We start from the raw sequence: 15780 nt of genomic DNA, 5'->3' as shown, positions 1-15780 counted from the left end.
ATTCATCTCCGTCATCAGTATTCGGGTCGCGTTCGTCAACGGCTTCTACACCATCAACTTTTGGCCTCTGTGGTGATTGCCTCTGGACTAATCGCTTGTTCCTAGACTGACGAGCTTTTCGCGCTGTCAATTTGCACCTTATCGAATAATCCTGCAGCAACAAAGCACAACCATTTCTTCGCCGGATGCATCACATGGGCTACTCTCTCTAAAACTGATAGCAAAGCGCAGATGCATATTACAGAACATCTCAACCGAGCTCACCATACTGCAGCTCTATCCCAGGTCTATTCCATCTCTACTCTTGGTCCTGCCTAAAAAATTGCCAAGAGGTTTGGATCCAACACTACGCACGTTCACGTCTAGGCTTGAGAACAGCCGCACCTCAGGTAGCCGTCTACCATTGATTTAAAAAAGTCGATCCATGAATCACCAAGCTCCAAGCCCAGAGATCCATATTGCTCATTCATCGCTGCAGTTCTCTGAGCGAAGTACTTAGTGATTCCGGTGCTACAAATGTTTCCATTACCGATCCCACCCCAATCGCCCACCAGGTCCAGCGTTCTGCCCAAGGTAGCAATACCCCGAATCAGGAGAGATAGCGAGGCAGCGATCGGGTCCTCAGCTGTGAGTGACAGACAAAGAGTAGACCGTGCTTGCACGAATTGCCGGAAACGCAAAGTCAAATGTACAGGGGAAAAGCCTACCTGCAAACACTGTGAAGTTTTCAGTTTGCCATGCGTTTATACCCAGGGCCGAAAGGACCGTCTGAGGACGTGAGTTACTGTCACATTCTAATCTGTGTATTGTCGCTGACGGTCAAAAGTACCACAGACCACAACAAGGAAATGGTCAGCTTGCTCAAAGATTTGCAGAGCCGTGTGGTACCTGTTGACCAACAACAAATACAGAGACTCTTAGACTTAGTAAGTCATTGCTAGATCACCTCTTCCTTTCTCGTCTCACTGTAGACACATCCCGGCTATCAAACTAACTCTCTCGCCCCAGGGCGAAGATGAACAGCAGTCCGTTACTGCCTCCACAAATGGACCATCCCTTAAGAGACGAAGATCAGTATCCAGTGGTGTAGGCAGCGGTAAAGAAGAACATGGAGAGGCTGAAGTGTCTGCTGAAGTCGGCTCCAACGAATCCTTGGACCTTCTGGACGAGGACCTGAATCGCGACGAACAAGCCAGAGCCACAGGTTTCATCGGGAAGAACTCTGAGATACAGTGGTTGCGACGTCTGAGACTTCAAATTGATCGTGGAGACGATGATGACTCAAGGCCTCGTATGCCTTACGGGCCTCCAGGAGATACCGACGAAGCGGTTGCACTTCGCATTGACGCTTCACGGAAGCGTCACAATTCGCAGCCTTTGGATAGCGTAGAGCATATTGCCGGGTCTACCTACTATTTAGACAATGAGAGTATCCAAATCGATTTTATTGTCGACCCATTTGAAATGCCTACTCCAGACACGGCCGAGAAGCTATTCGCTTGTTTCATGGATACTGTCCAGGGCTCTTTCCCCATTCTCCGTAAGAGAAGTTTTACTGGACAGTTTGAGAGCTACTATACTTCAGTGAAAGCTGGGAAACCAACCCGGATCCCACACAAATGGCGAGCCATACTTAATCTGGTATTTGCCATTGGAGCAAGATTCTCTCATTTAGTAAGAGCAGAGTGGCAAGGGGACGAAAGGGATCACCTAGTCTACTATACGAGGGCTCGGTCTACTGGATTCACAGCTGATGCCGTAGTCTCTCACCCTGATCTCCAGCAAATCCAAATTGCAAGTCTCCTCGCACTTTATTACCTCTCAATTGGGCAGATCAGTCGGTAAGAAAGCCTTACAATCTACCTTACAGTCTATGCATAGTTTCTCGCTAACGCCTTGCTAGATCTTGGGTTATCATGGGTATAGCCCTTCGCTATGCGTATGCACTGGGCTTACATGTCCGAAACGAGGACCCTGCCACTTCAGGAACGGCTAAAGAGATTAGGGTTCGTGTTTGGTGGGCTTTGTACTCTCTCGAGCGCCTGCTAGGGGTTATAACTGGTCGACCAAGTGCGATAGTTGATGAGCAATGCTCCGTACCGTTGCCACAGCCTCTAGACGAAGATCAGTCACCTCAAGACATGGATGTGTCACAGTTGGAGGAGTGGTACAGAAAGCACACGCTTGGACAAACGCCTTCATCAGCCCCTCACACTAGCGAAAAAATAACGCCCGGGACAAGCTATCCCACTGCTTTACGCGTTACAGATCCACCCGGTTCTCTCACTTACTTCAAAGCTTGCGTACAAATCAGTATCGTCACGCAGAAGGTTTTAAACGGCCTCTACTCGGCAGGAACAGTCATCAAGTCCTGGCAAAATGTCCAAGGTAGTATGGCTAAGCTGTCCGAACAGCTTGGTCAATGGGGTGCTTCATTGCCTCCTGCTTTTGACTTCACTCGCAAGATCTCGGACTCCGCGTTCGACCGTGAACGCCTAATGCTTGGGTTTTACTTCTTTAGCACTAAGATTCTCATTAACCGACCCTGTCTATGCAGAATTGAACGACGAATTGAGAACCAAACTAGTACGTCCGATAATTTTAACAAGAAATCTGCGCAAGCCTGTGTGCAAGCAGCGATGGCGATGACGAGACTTCTCTCAGACACACCAGATCCCATATCCCTGTACAAGACCGGTCCGTGGTGGTCTGTCGTTCACAATATCATGCAAGCCGTCTCTATCTTCATGCTAGAGATGTCGTACAGCGCAACTCACATGCCTGAGCGTGCAGTGGAAATATTATGGAATGTGAAGAAGCTTATCAGATGGCTGAGGAAAATGAGTGAAGATAACGCAGTTGCAAACAGGGCATACCGGATTTCGATAGAGTTGTTACCGAAAGTAGCAATTCGGGTACACGCAGATATATCCGATCTTCTCAAGGAAGACACCGTGGCTGCTGAGCATAGACCGAATATCTACGGAGATCTATTCTCAGGTTACCCACAAGGCTTTTCTTATCCTGTATCAGTCCATCCTCCACAGGATATACAGCAAGTAACCCAGAGTGGGTATTATTCCGGTTTTCCTCCAGCGACAGGGATGAATGCGTTCCATCAGTCGTCCCAAGAGTTTGACCTCTTCCAACCGTTTCAACAAACACCCTATCCTAATTTCCAGCACGGTCGAGATGCTTACGGCAATTCATTCTTCACTACTTACGACGAACATAACCCGTTTTATACCACGGAAGGAGCAGACTGCAACTTGCCGGATGGCACAGCTCCCGACCATCGCAATCTTCCTCCTGGCACTTAGGTTGGTCGTCTCATCACGAAGCAGCCGTAGAGGGAGCCGCAACGATTGATGTATGATACGAATTCGATAGTGCTTATCCTTTCTATGTGAATCAGTAATTATAGGTTTCAGAACTATCCTCGTCCAAGGCACGACGTCTCCCTAATAACTTTGCACTAGCGCAGCATACACCAGCGTAGATCTATCCATTCAATTTTCTTGAAGGTGTGTTTGGGTGGCAAGCCCTTGTTTCTCCATCGGAATACGTTGGGGGTGTTCAATCTTTGATACCCAATCACTCTCAGATGCTGTGTTTGGAAAATGGCTGTCAACAGCTTGTTAAGTAGATCCCTTTAAAAAAAATGAGAAATTCATTACCCCACTCTCCCGTTCCTAGATATATTTAAGAGCACCGCTTGACGTCTTGCCTACATTATATCCAAATAAGCAGTATATTTACCTTTTTAAAATTAAAGACCGTATGTATGCCGATGATCGGACGGAAAGCTCTACCCAGCTTTCAACGTTCCGAAACGACTATAATATGTCGATGCCAATTGACATATTTAAAACTCGAATGGCCACGCTTAGAATCTAGTTAATTTATAGTGAATTACTCCGCTTTTATACATAACCGCTATTTAAGGCCGTCTATCCACGTCCTCCTTCTATTCACTTATATCGCTTACGCTTTATTAACTTACCTAGAGGAGCGCTTCTTCTAGTACGAAACTAGGTACCTAACTCTATATGGATCTTTTTCACACCTTATTTTTATTTTTTATATCTATTATATTATACTACGTATAATACTATATATAACGTATTCTACCACCGAGCCGGCAGAACCACCAAGCCGGCAGGTCCATTTCCCCACCAAAAATCGTAAAATTCACAATATAATATCTCAACAACCACTTAATAATAAATTCTAATAATTTAGATTTAGACTTTTATATACACTCTACAGCTTCTATTAAAGTTGCATAGTATATAGGTTAGTAGTTTTTAAGATATTAGAATTTGGGGGCCAAAATATGGCCAAATTACTATATCTTAAAAACTACTAACCTATATACTATGCAACTTTAATAGAAGCTGNAGAGTGTATATAAAAGTCTAAATCTAAATTATTAGAATTTATTATTAAGTGGTTGTTGAGATATTATATTGTGAATTTTACGATTTTTGGTGGGGAAATGGACCTGCCGGCTCGGTGGTTCTGCCGGCTCGGTGGTGGAATACGTTCTAGCTTTTAGGCTATAGTTCTATCCCTTAACCCGTCAGCGTCCTACGTTATCGATAAGACATGGTCCGTGCATAGAACAACAAAGCAGAGCGAGGGCGGCAAAGACTCTTTACGGCTGCAACATTTACAGGATTCCGTTCTGCACAAAGACGATATACTAGCAGCCTTATATTAACTAACTTAATATTGGGAATTAAACCTATATAGGGCTCCTGCAAAAGGGGGGTCGGGTATTAGGGACTTTGAATATCTCAGCACGACCAAATATCTAAGCTACATGATTGGCCAGTTCTTATCGATAACGTAGGACGAAATTTGACGGGTTAAGGGATATATATAAATACTTTCTAGGCAGCTTAATATATATTAGTAACCATATCCTAGTAAATTATAACCCTTTAAACTAGGGTTTATGATTCCTTAATAAATACTAAGTTATTAGTAACTATTAAGTAATAAGAAAATAGTAGAAAGGATTACAAGAAATCCTAACGCCTATCCCTATTCTTTTATAATTAATTTCTATTTTTTTTACTCTTTATTATCTATATATTAAGGGCTTAGTAGGAGTTACCTCCTTCTAATGATCCTATTACTATTACCCCCTTTTTTTAGTAACTATCTAGAAATAGAAAAAGTACCTCTTATTATTTTTTTTATATAAATTATTTCTTTAAAAAGAGAGAAGAGCTAAGTTACCTCTATATTTTCTTCCTCTTCTCCCTATATAGACTATAGTCTAATAGTAGGTACTTAGGGGTTTATATTAGCGTTAAGTTCAGATTTTTAGAACTTAGCTACTACCTAAAGTCGGCTACTTAACTAAAATCAAACCACTCTATTCGTTCTCTTATTTTCTATATAACTAACTATTTAGTATAGACTAAAAGGAGTAGAACTTATAATAGCTATTGCTGATTTTAAATATAGTAAATTTAAATCTGGTAAATTTAGATCTAGTAGAGGAGCTGCGCGTATATGGTATTCTACCGTCGACTTTTAAAGATTAATTAAAGAGTAAGGACCTATAACGAATTATATACTTAGGGTTATAAGTTAATTAGCTTAACGTAACTAAGGCCTTAAATTGACTGAATTGAGAGATTTATAAGTAGAGAGCTCTATTAATTAATTAATTAAATTAAATTAATATTAACTTTTTAGTAATAGTTATAACTAAATATAACTAGGTAGAAGTTAGTAATTATTATTAGTTTTAGTATAGAGTTAATTTAAAAAGAGGTACTTAATAATATTAAAACCGCTCTTTGCTGTACTTTCTATTTCCTAGTTCTTAGTATAAGTCTATTACTAGTCTTAACGTAGTATTAATTTATATTCCTCCCTTTATAGCCAACTTAGACGCCCGCCTACTATATTAATTACATCTCCTTTATTACACGATCCGATTGCTATTATAGCTCTAATTATATTAGATTGTAGGCGTACGCGATTAGAAGTAAGAAGTAAATCCATAAAGTTAAATATATATTTTAGGTCCGATAATATAGATACGATTATTATTAAATTAAGCGCCATATAAGCGAGTTATAGATATTAAGTTCTATTTACCCGGGGTTACTAATATATAATTACATCCGTATATATAACGTCTTTAGGGTAGCGACCATATACAAGCTAGTTAGTCTACTTATCGTAATTACTTTAAGGTTTAGGCTAGGCGAAGCTGCCTATAAAGTAATTATTAATTTTAGATAAAAAGCCACGCTACTATATATAAGGCTTACTATTAGTGTTAAATTTAATATAAAGATATTTATACTTTAGCTATAAATCACGAATAGCTTACTAAGTAGCTTCCTTTTAACTAGCTCTGCCTTTACCTATCTAGTATTTATCTATAAACATCTACTTAATTTTTAGATAAAGAGTAGGGGCTATAATATAGGCAGGCGATTAATTAGTAAGCTTATAGTATTTAGTTAGCTTTAGTTAAGCTATATTAATATTATAGTAGAAGTTGTTATAGACCTTATATTATACATATTATAGTTACTTAAAGAGGATCTAAACGAGCTACTAGAGGTAGTATAGACTATAATAAACTTAATAGAACTATATAATACGTAGAAGGCGAGTTATATATTATACGTATAAAGGATTTCTTAAGAATATAGTTATATATTTAAAGAACTACAGCCTCTATTATAGATAGTTCCCTCCCTATAATAAATCTTAAAATCAATTAAAGTTAATCTACTAGGTACTTACTCTATATATTAAGCTTATTAATAAGCCTATTATAATATTTTGCTTATATTAGTAAGCGGTAATAAAATTAATAATAATAGTAATATTCTTAATTAAATAGCCGCTATAGCAGCAAAATACGCCTACTACTTACCTAATAAAGAAATAACTACTTCTAATTAAATATACGGTATAATATGCCCTAAAACTAATATACGCAGTATAGCTAAAAAGCCTACGTAATATAGGAGGGTCGCCGTAGACTTAAAGGTAAGTTAATATATAGAAAAACGCGATACTATAATAAACCTAATAGGGGGCAACCTAACTATAATAACTAAAGGATAACAACCAGAAACGGCAAAAACTTATAGATATTCTAAAAGAGATTAAGGAAAATCTAGGGAAGGGAGAGGACAAATACTTACGCGTAGAGGTAGTATATACGGCTTAATAGGTAGGACAAATCGCTTATAAGCTATAGATAATATATAATAGGAATTAAAACGCCGTAGAGGATAGGTTTAAGCGTATTAAAGATGCTATAAAATTATAGGGAATACTAATAACGCATATAATAAAGCCCTTATAGGCCAATATTGCCGCTAATGCCTAACTAGCGCCTACTTAGTATAGTACTTATAAGGTCTATAGTTAGAGTCTAAATATTAAAGGTAGTAGGAGAAGAGCTAAAATAGATCTTTATATTAATTAGAGTATATATACTAAAGGTAGTAGTAAAGGTCCTATATAGTAGTAATAGAGGTTATACTCCTTAACTAATAGGTAAAGGACTAGGCTATTACCTAAGGAGATACCCCTAATATAAATCATCTACTAAAACTACCCAGTTAAAGTAATTAAAGTAATCCTTAATATATAAGTAGAAAGCGGTAAGGCGCTATAAACTTATAACTTATTAAAAAGATTATAAAGGCCACTAAAATATTAGTCATAGAAATTATAATATTTATAGTTATATAGCTTTATAAAGTATATAGAGGTATTACTAAAGTTCTAAAGGGTTAAAATATATAGTACCCTAATAATTAACCTACTAACTTAGGAAATATAGGCAGTAGTAGCCTATAAAAGAAATAGTTATAGATAGCCTCTAGTATAGAGCCTAGCTATACCACTACTTAGTCTAAGTCTACTAATACTTTAAATACTAGCAGTAAGGCTATATTTAGAGCGTATATAGGCGGTGCGCCAAGATATAAAAAATAAAAAACTATACTAAGAATAAGGAAACTAGATATATAAACTATAGTAAAGGGTATAGTCCAGTTTATAAACTACTTAGAAAAGCTAAAACATAATATACCCTACTTAGACCTATGGGATAACGCTATATAACTTTACCAGCTATTTACTAAGTTATAACCTAAGATTTAATAGGCTATATAAGAAAAGGGTAAAATTTCTACCTCTTAAGAAGGGCTTATCTCTAAAGCTACTTAGATTAAGAATATTAAAAGAGACTATTTAGGCAAGTAAAAGGAATAAGATGCTAATAATAAAGAGCGTAAAACTAGACCTAGCTTTAAAAATAGAGGTAGATTTTAACCTAACCGCTTTACGGAAGAATAACATAAGCAGGCTTTATAGCCCTAGAGTAATACTAATTAACCCTAGAATAATAATAGGTAGAAACCTAATCTAAATAAGTTACGCGTCTATTATAACTACGGTAAGAAGGGCTATATAAAGCGCTTCTACTAGTAAAAGAAGTAAGAGTTGGCTTAATTAGGAAAAGAGAGAGCCTAGTAGATCTTTACTCCCTTATACTAGGCTAGTAAGAGAGGGAGGAGTAAGCTACCGTATAGTTATTTCTATCTCCCTTTAAGTTAATAATAAATAGGTAATATAAGACTGCCTTATGGATAGCGGCGCGACTATAGGGTTTATCTCTTAATTACTAGTAAAAGAATTAGATTTAGACCTTAGCGGCTTATAGGTGCGTACTATTTAAAGTATTAGAGGTTACCGGATTCTGTACTCTAGGGAGTAGATTTTTTTTATAGCCAGCTAGAACCGCAATAGTTAATAGAATACGTAGGAGATACGCTTCTACGCTATAGAAATTAAGGAGTATAACCTTATTTTAGGATACCTATAGCTTTAATAAGTTAATCTAGATATTAATTAGCCTTTAGCCTTGTATTAACACCGGAAGTCTTAACTATATATTATAGTTAAAAATTAAAAGACTTTCTTAAGCTATATATAAGAAGAAGGGTAGGTATATACTATATATGCCACTTTTAACACCAAGAATAGGGATATAGAGTATTTATTTTTAGATATCTAGCTATATATAGTTAAAGAACTAGAGATCCTATAGGAATATATAGACTTAGAGGATATTTCTAATAAAGAGGCCGCACAGACCTTACTTAACCTTATATTAGTTAAGTATAAGATAAATATAAGGGATAAGCAACCTCCTTTTAGACTAATATATAACCTATTAAAAAAATAAGCAAGTGGTATTACGTTAATATATAGTAAATAATCTTTAGAGAGAATGGATTTAGCCTTTTATAAGCCTAGTAGGGGCACTAATTATATTTATACCTAAGAAGGATAGGACCTTATATCTCTATATTAACTACCAGGCACTTAATAGGATTACTATAAAGAATTACTACCTATTACCCTTAATAGGGGAGCTTATTAATAGACTATTAGGTATAAAGACATTTATATAATTGGATTTAAAAAAATGTATACTATTAAATCCGGATTAAAGATAGTAATAAGTAGAAAACGGCGTTCTAAATACGGTACGGCCACTTTAAGTACCTAGTAATACTATTTAGGCTTACCAACGTATTAGTAATATTTTAGGCCTATATTAATAAGGTATTATTAGGCCTATTAGATATAATATATATAGTCTACCTTAATAACATTATAGTCTACTCTAATAACTATAAAGCATATACGTACTATATATTTTTATTTATTTATTTTATTTATATCTATTATACTATGCTACGTACAATACTACACATGCAGCCTTAGGCTATGGCGCTATAGTTCCATATATATAAATCCTTTCTAGGCAGCTTAATATATACTAGTAGGTATATCCTAGTAATTTATAAACCCCTAAAATAGGGGTTTATAGTTCCTTAGAAAAATACTAAGTTACTACAACTACTAGGAAATGAGAAAACTATAGGAAAAACTATAAGAAATCCTAACACCTGTCCCTATCCTTTTGCAATTTATTTCTATTCTTTTACTCTCTAATATTATTTACTAAGAGCCTAGTAGGAGTTACCTTCTTCTAGACTCCTATTTATTTTGTTTTATTCTTCTATAGAACTTTCTAAGCTAGTACTATCTACTAGCTTAGCTACTTTTAGAATCTCGCAGTCTTTGCTATTAGCAAAGTAGTTTTCTTTACAGTTAATGCAAAGAGGGGTAGTATACTTATAGGGCTTGCCTATTATTATATAGGTAGAATAGGAGTGGTCTTTAGATAAATGTGCAGCTGTATAAAATCTATAGGCTCTAGTAGAGCATCTATCTCCTATATGGCCAAATTTTTGGCAGCTGGCGCACTGCGTAGTAGGAGAGACTTTGAGGTATTTTACTACTTTAGTAGCTGTACCTGTAATTGAGATCTCTTTTTACTTAAAGATTTCTTATCTTTTTTCCTTATTCTCTATAGTAAAAACTATAAAGCCAAATCTAGTTTATAGATTATGTCTTTTTACACTAGATAAGATCTATCTAGGTAGTCCTTGTATCCCTATCCCTTCGTCTAGCAAAAGAGACTTTTCGTATTAGGCGCTTTGGGCGCTCCTGCCTAGGTTAGCATGCTGCAGGCACCCTAGCTAGCGTGATTTTATTAGTAAGCCTTACCAAAACGCGTTAATATTGCGATGCCGATAAGATGCTGCAGAAGGCCACCACTAAAAATACATATATATATTTTTTTAAGGAAGTTAAGCAAAGAGTCGCGATATATAATGTTATAACTATAGGTTTCTACCCTTCCTCTATTAACCAGCTACTAATTATATAGGAAAATCCTCCTTCCTCCCCTGTACCTGCTTACTTTATACGCGTTCTTAACGAGGATAAGCCGGTAAAGGACTAGCTTAAGGTTATAAGGGAGGACGTGCTGTATATATTAAATAAGGTATATTAAGTGCTATAAGTGGTAAAATGGTTTAATTAGCGGTTATTTAATATAGAGGATTGATTAAAGGCAGTAGAGGAGGGCTTAAAGGAGGCTAAGAAGGACGCTGTAGTAAAGGTTTGATTAGCTTTAGAGTCTTAATATTAGAGGTATAAGGAAGTAGAGGACCGAAAATAGTTACCTAGTTATCGGCTACTAAATAAAAGTTGTTAAAGCACTAAAGGTATAGAGGAAGCCCGCAGGCCTCGCATTTATATACTATTTACCTAATCTTTAATATAAGCTTCTTCGCCTCCTTCTATCTACACATTTAGCACCTTAGTAGGCTCTTAAAGCCTTGCTTCCTTATAAAGCTTTTAATAGAACAGTAAGTTCGCGTCTTACACCGTTAAATTATAGGTAGTAGGGTTTTAGCGGTAATATAGGTGGTTTTTTAATTCGTTTTATTTTTATAACCAGGCCTAATACTAGATTAATATTACCTATATTTTAGTAAGCTTTAATAAAGAAGACGCTTAGTATTATGCTTATTTAGGCCTATCTTCTAACTACCTATAATAATAAGGTTCCACGCCAATTATATGCGGAAACGGCGGTAGGTTTAGAGGAAGGGCTTCCTTAACGTTTAGAAGATCTTCTTACTAATAATATAGGCGTTAATTATAGCTATATTAAGCGCCTAAAAGAATAAGGGCAGCTAGGTACGTATAGTAGTAATCTAGGTAGTATAGTAGCTTTAAAGCTAATTATAAATATTAACGCCGCCTATTTAGTTATTGTAGTTAATAGAGAGCCTAGGAAGCGTTAACTTCTTAATTAGATTATTGCCCTAAACGTTAGCTACTAGCTTCTTAAGGAAGGAATTATATACCCACGGCTGACGCTAATTAACTTTATTAACGTCCATATTGCTATAAGCTCGGACCCCTAGAACTCGGCCAACCCCGAACTCGGCCACCCAACCAAAACCGAACCACCAATTTGTAGACCTATTTTCTCCACAACGAATCCATTAATATAGACCAAAATATACAGAACTTATAAATGGCTACTATAAATTTTAAATCTGGTATTTATAAGTCTGCGCGAAAAGCCATGTTTGTATATAATGTCCCTTTGTTAATTTTAAGCGATTAATTAAGTAGTACACTACTAGGGCAATTTATACACTAATATAAATAGCAATTAACTCCTATATAGGAAACTTTGTTTATTAATTAGGTACTTAAATAGGACCTATAAAGTTTTACTTGCTTATATATATAGTTATAGAAAAATAGTAACCTAAACCTTTAATTAAAATAGCAATATTAAGCCCCCTTGTAAAATATAGGAAATTAGCTATTTTAAATAAAATTTTTATATAAAATTTTTATTTACTAAGTTAATAGAAAGTATGTAAATTAATATGCCACAACTAAAGTAAATTAAAAAATTCTATAACCTTTATAAAAAGGTATAAAGGAAGGCTAATATATAAGTAAAAAATACCTAAATTTTGAATAAATTTAAAGCTATATTAAGTGCATATATAAACTAAATCACTATAAGAGATACCTTTAAAATAAAGACTTTTATATAGCTACTAAATAATTATAAATAGGTATTTATTATAGAGATAATATCTACCCTTGATTAATTAATTAAACTTCTTATAATTTTTAAAGTAAAACACTTTCAATTAATATAATTCTACTAAGGAAAAACACTCTATTAAGTATATATAATATTATAAAATAGTTAAAATATATATATTATATTATATTTGACTAATTTACTAATATTTTCTTACATAAAACTAATTATTTAGTAATAAAGCTTAATTATTATTTTTAAATAGCTATATAAGCCACTATATAATTAAGTTTTTATTAAAATATATATAATATAATATATAACTTATTTTTCTACTACTTTATTTAATATAATAACCCTTAAATCTATTATATTTTTTCTTTATAAAATTAAAACATTAGGACTAAATTATAGAGCTTATATTTCTTAATAATATAACTTAAATTAAAGGGTACTACTTTACTAAGTATAACCATAAAGCCTAAAAAGAAGGCCTCTTAGCAAAAATAGTTAAATTTAGGTAGTATACTTTTAGTATTTATCTATAAAATCCGTATAAGGGCTTTAAGTCTTTATAGGTTAAAAATAAGGCTTTAATAGAGGCTTTAAGCTTTAAATAAGCTAATAGTAATTGGTTTAATATTATAGACACTTTAAAAAAGCCTTCTAATATATATTAGATAATTTATAGCCTTTATAACGAGTATATACTTAATTAAAAGACTTAGTTACTTTTATAAAAAGGAAGTCAACATCTTAAGCAGCTTACTGTAGAGGCTATATATAAAGACGCTTAAATATATAGCTTGGAATCGCAGCTTAAAAGCCTTAAAGGCCCAAAATTTAATAGGTAGGCAGCTATAGATCTAAATATAAAATATATAAATATATAAATGATTAAATAAGGTATAGAGGAGGTAGAGGAGAAAGAGGCTAAAATAAGGGCAAAGGAGTTAAGAGTAAAGCCTTAAAAGGCGTCAGATAGAAAGGCCATGGCCGGTTTACTAAATAGCACATAGGGGTAGAATATTAGATTGATTTGGTTAAGTATAGATAGCATTAAAAGTGGTGGGGTTCGATTCGCTTAAGTGGCCGAGTTCGGGGGTGGCCGAGTTCTAGGGGTCCGAGCTTATAAGTAAGCTATTGTTAAAAACCGTACTAAATTCTTATCCTACTATATAATTAAAAGCACCAAATTAACAACTACTCCTATAATAAAGTTAAACAGTAGCCTTTCCTTCCTTTTATTAGCCCTTTTATATACCTCCAGATAGTCCTTTAAGTTTAATTAAGCTATGCCAGCTATAGTAATTCTAAGTCGTTAAAGCACCTAAAATAACGGAATATTTATAAAGTAGTTATCTAAAAATAGGTAAAATTGGCGAGCCTAAAGGGGGAGCTATTAGGTAAGGTAGAGGACGTATTTAAAGGTCTTTAAGAGGACAATATCTTAATAGTCTATTTAAGAAGGAAGCCTAAAGAAGTAGCTAGGTAAGGTAAATATAAAGCTATAGTAATACCTATATTAATAAAGGCTTAATTTCTTAAAGCCCTTAGGTACTAGCTTACTAGGCAATTTAATTATAGCTATAGATCGTCTAGTAAACCTTACTATTATCTTATTAAAGCTAACTATAGATTTAGGTATAATATACTTCCTAAACGCCTTGCCTAAAGGAGTTATTAACGGCTTAATCTTCTTAAAAACCTAACGTTTAACGCCCTCTAGAGGTGGTAAGGTATAGAAAAAGTGCTTAAGTTGCTCCTATCTTTTTTGGCCTATAAATAAGCTAATTAAATGTTTAGGATATTTAGGATCTATAGCCTAAAGGTCTCACACTTAGGTGACCTTAAAGACGCCTATATAGATAATAAGTCCTACCTAAATTATCAATTCGCTAGCAGAAGTCTCCTTTTATACCTATAATTGTTTACCAGTATATCGTCCTAATTAGTGATATTCGCTAGCTTTTAAGACGCTGCATATAGGTTAGTATTGGCCGTGAGCTTCTTAAATACACCAATACTAAAGAATAGTAGAAATACTTAAATTGGCAGGTCCTATCCAGATCTACTTTTACTAGACACTATACCTACCTAATCTACTAGTATATAGTAAGCAGAGCGCTTACTACCCTCATTTTAATTACAAAGATTATTAGATTTAACGCCCGCGTTAAAGCCGCTAATAGGCTTACTAGCACGCTAAGTGGCAAATATTAACTTATCTAGAAGGTTAATAACTTTAAAATCTAGTTTAGAAATAGCAGTTATAGGCTCCTATAAAGTAGGAACGGTAGGAAGGCCTATTCTTATAACTTCTTTAGCTAATAGCTCTAGTAGTTCTGTAAGGGTACTTTTGGTCCCTTACTCGGCTACATCCCGGGAGCTCTCAGGGGCTGCCAAGGCTAGCCTTCGGCTAGGCCTTGGCCACCCCTTATAAGCTCCTCGGGCTTACAGCCTCCTTCCTCCCCCATCGGTTCGTCTCTCAGTACGAGGCTATTGCCTACCCTCATTACCATATCGTCCTCTTCCATCGACTCCCTATGTGACTCATGCTCGGCTTGCCTGCTCCCTACCGTACACCCTGGCAATACTGCCTTACAAGTTCAGTCTTATCTACCTTATCTACCTTATCCTTAGCAGTTTTGCCATAGGCCTTAAAAACGGCTCCTAATTTATCCTTAATATCCTTAATTACCACTACTGCCGATAAGCTATCGTGTGTATACTGCGTTGCCTAAAAGGATTGTGAATAGGACTCCTAGGCTTAAGGTGCTTTTAGAGGCTTTAGAGGCCTTAGAGGCTTTAAAGCTAAAGACGTATAACGTTTTTTAGGCGGTATAAGGACAATATTTTACTGACAATTTAATAATTAAATAGACGGCGACAATATTAAAGCTTTTTAATTAACTATACTATATACTATAGGCTTCCTGGCCACGTTACTGCTATTTACCGCAATATCTAAGCGTTAAATAAGGCGCTAGAACCCTTGCCGCCGATTAACTATACTGACTTAAGGCTTTAACACTAAGCTCTATACGGTATAGAGCCTCTAGATTGGCTTATAAGGCGTGTATATACGAAAAGTTCATGAAAAAATTACCACACAAAGGGATAAGATTAAAGGTCTTAATTTCTTCTTTTAGAAGCTCAGAGCCTCCCTCTTCTAAAAAAGGTAGGGTAGGAACCCTATAGGCTATAATTTAAACCTAAGGTTCTAATTTTTGTTCTCTTTAAAAGGTAAAGCAGTTATGCTAGATATCCTTATATTTAACTAGGAA

The 15780-nt window shown here is 35.3% G+C and overlaps 2 protein-coding genes across 2 annotated transcripts; one reads left to right on the top strand and one right to left on the bottom strand.

Moving 5' to 3' along the window:
- Positions 1–516: 516 nt before the first annotated feature.
- Positions 517–3320, top strand: K441DRAFT_681181 (uncharacterized protein; the record flags this gene model as incomplete). The annotated part of the gene is made up of 4 exons (XM_067651442.1): positions 517–776; positions 827–926; positions 1009–1841; positions 1904–3320. 4 exons carry the CDS (start codon positions 517–519, stop codon positions 3318–3320), a joined length of 2610 nt encoding a protein of 869 aa, XP_067498859.1.
- A 6759-nt stretch (positions 3321–10079) lies between these two features.
- On the bottom strand, positions 10080–10397 carry K441DRAFT_584390 (uncharacterized protein; the record flags this gene model as incomplete). Its single annotated transcript, XM_067644544.1, has 1 exon — positions 10080–10397. A coding segment is annotated over one exon (318 nt), but the record flags the coding sequence as incomplete, so codon positions are not given.
- Positions 10398–15780: the final 5383 nt, after the last annotated feature.

Source organism: Cenococcum geophilum (genome assembly GCF_001692895.1).
Source record: "Cenococcum geophilum 1.58 unplaced genomic scaffold K441scaffold_57, whole genome shotgun sequence".
In the NCBI taxonomy this organism is placed as follows: Eukaryota; Fungi; Ascomycota; class Dothideomycetes; order Gloniales; family Gloniaceae; genus Cenococcum; species Cenococcum geophilum.
Note: the sequence above shows the minus strand (reverse complement) of the source record. Positions and strands in the feature narration are given on the sequence as shown.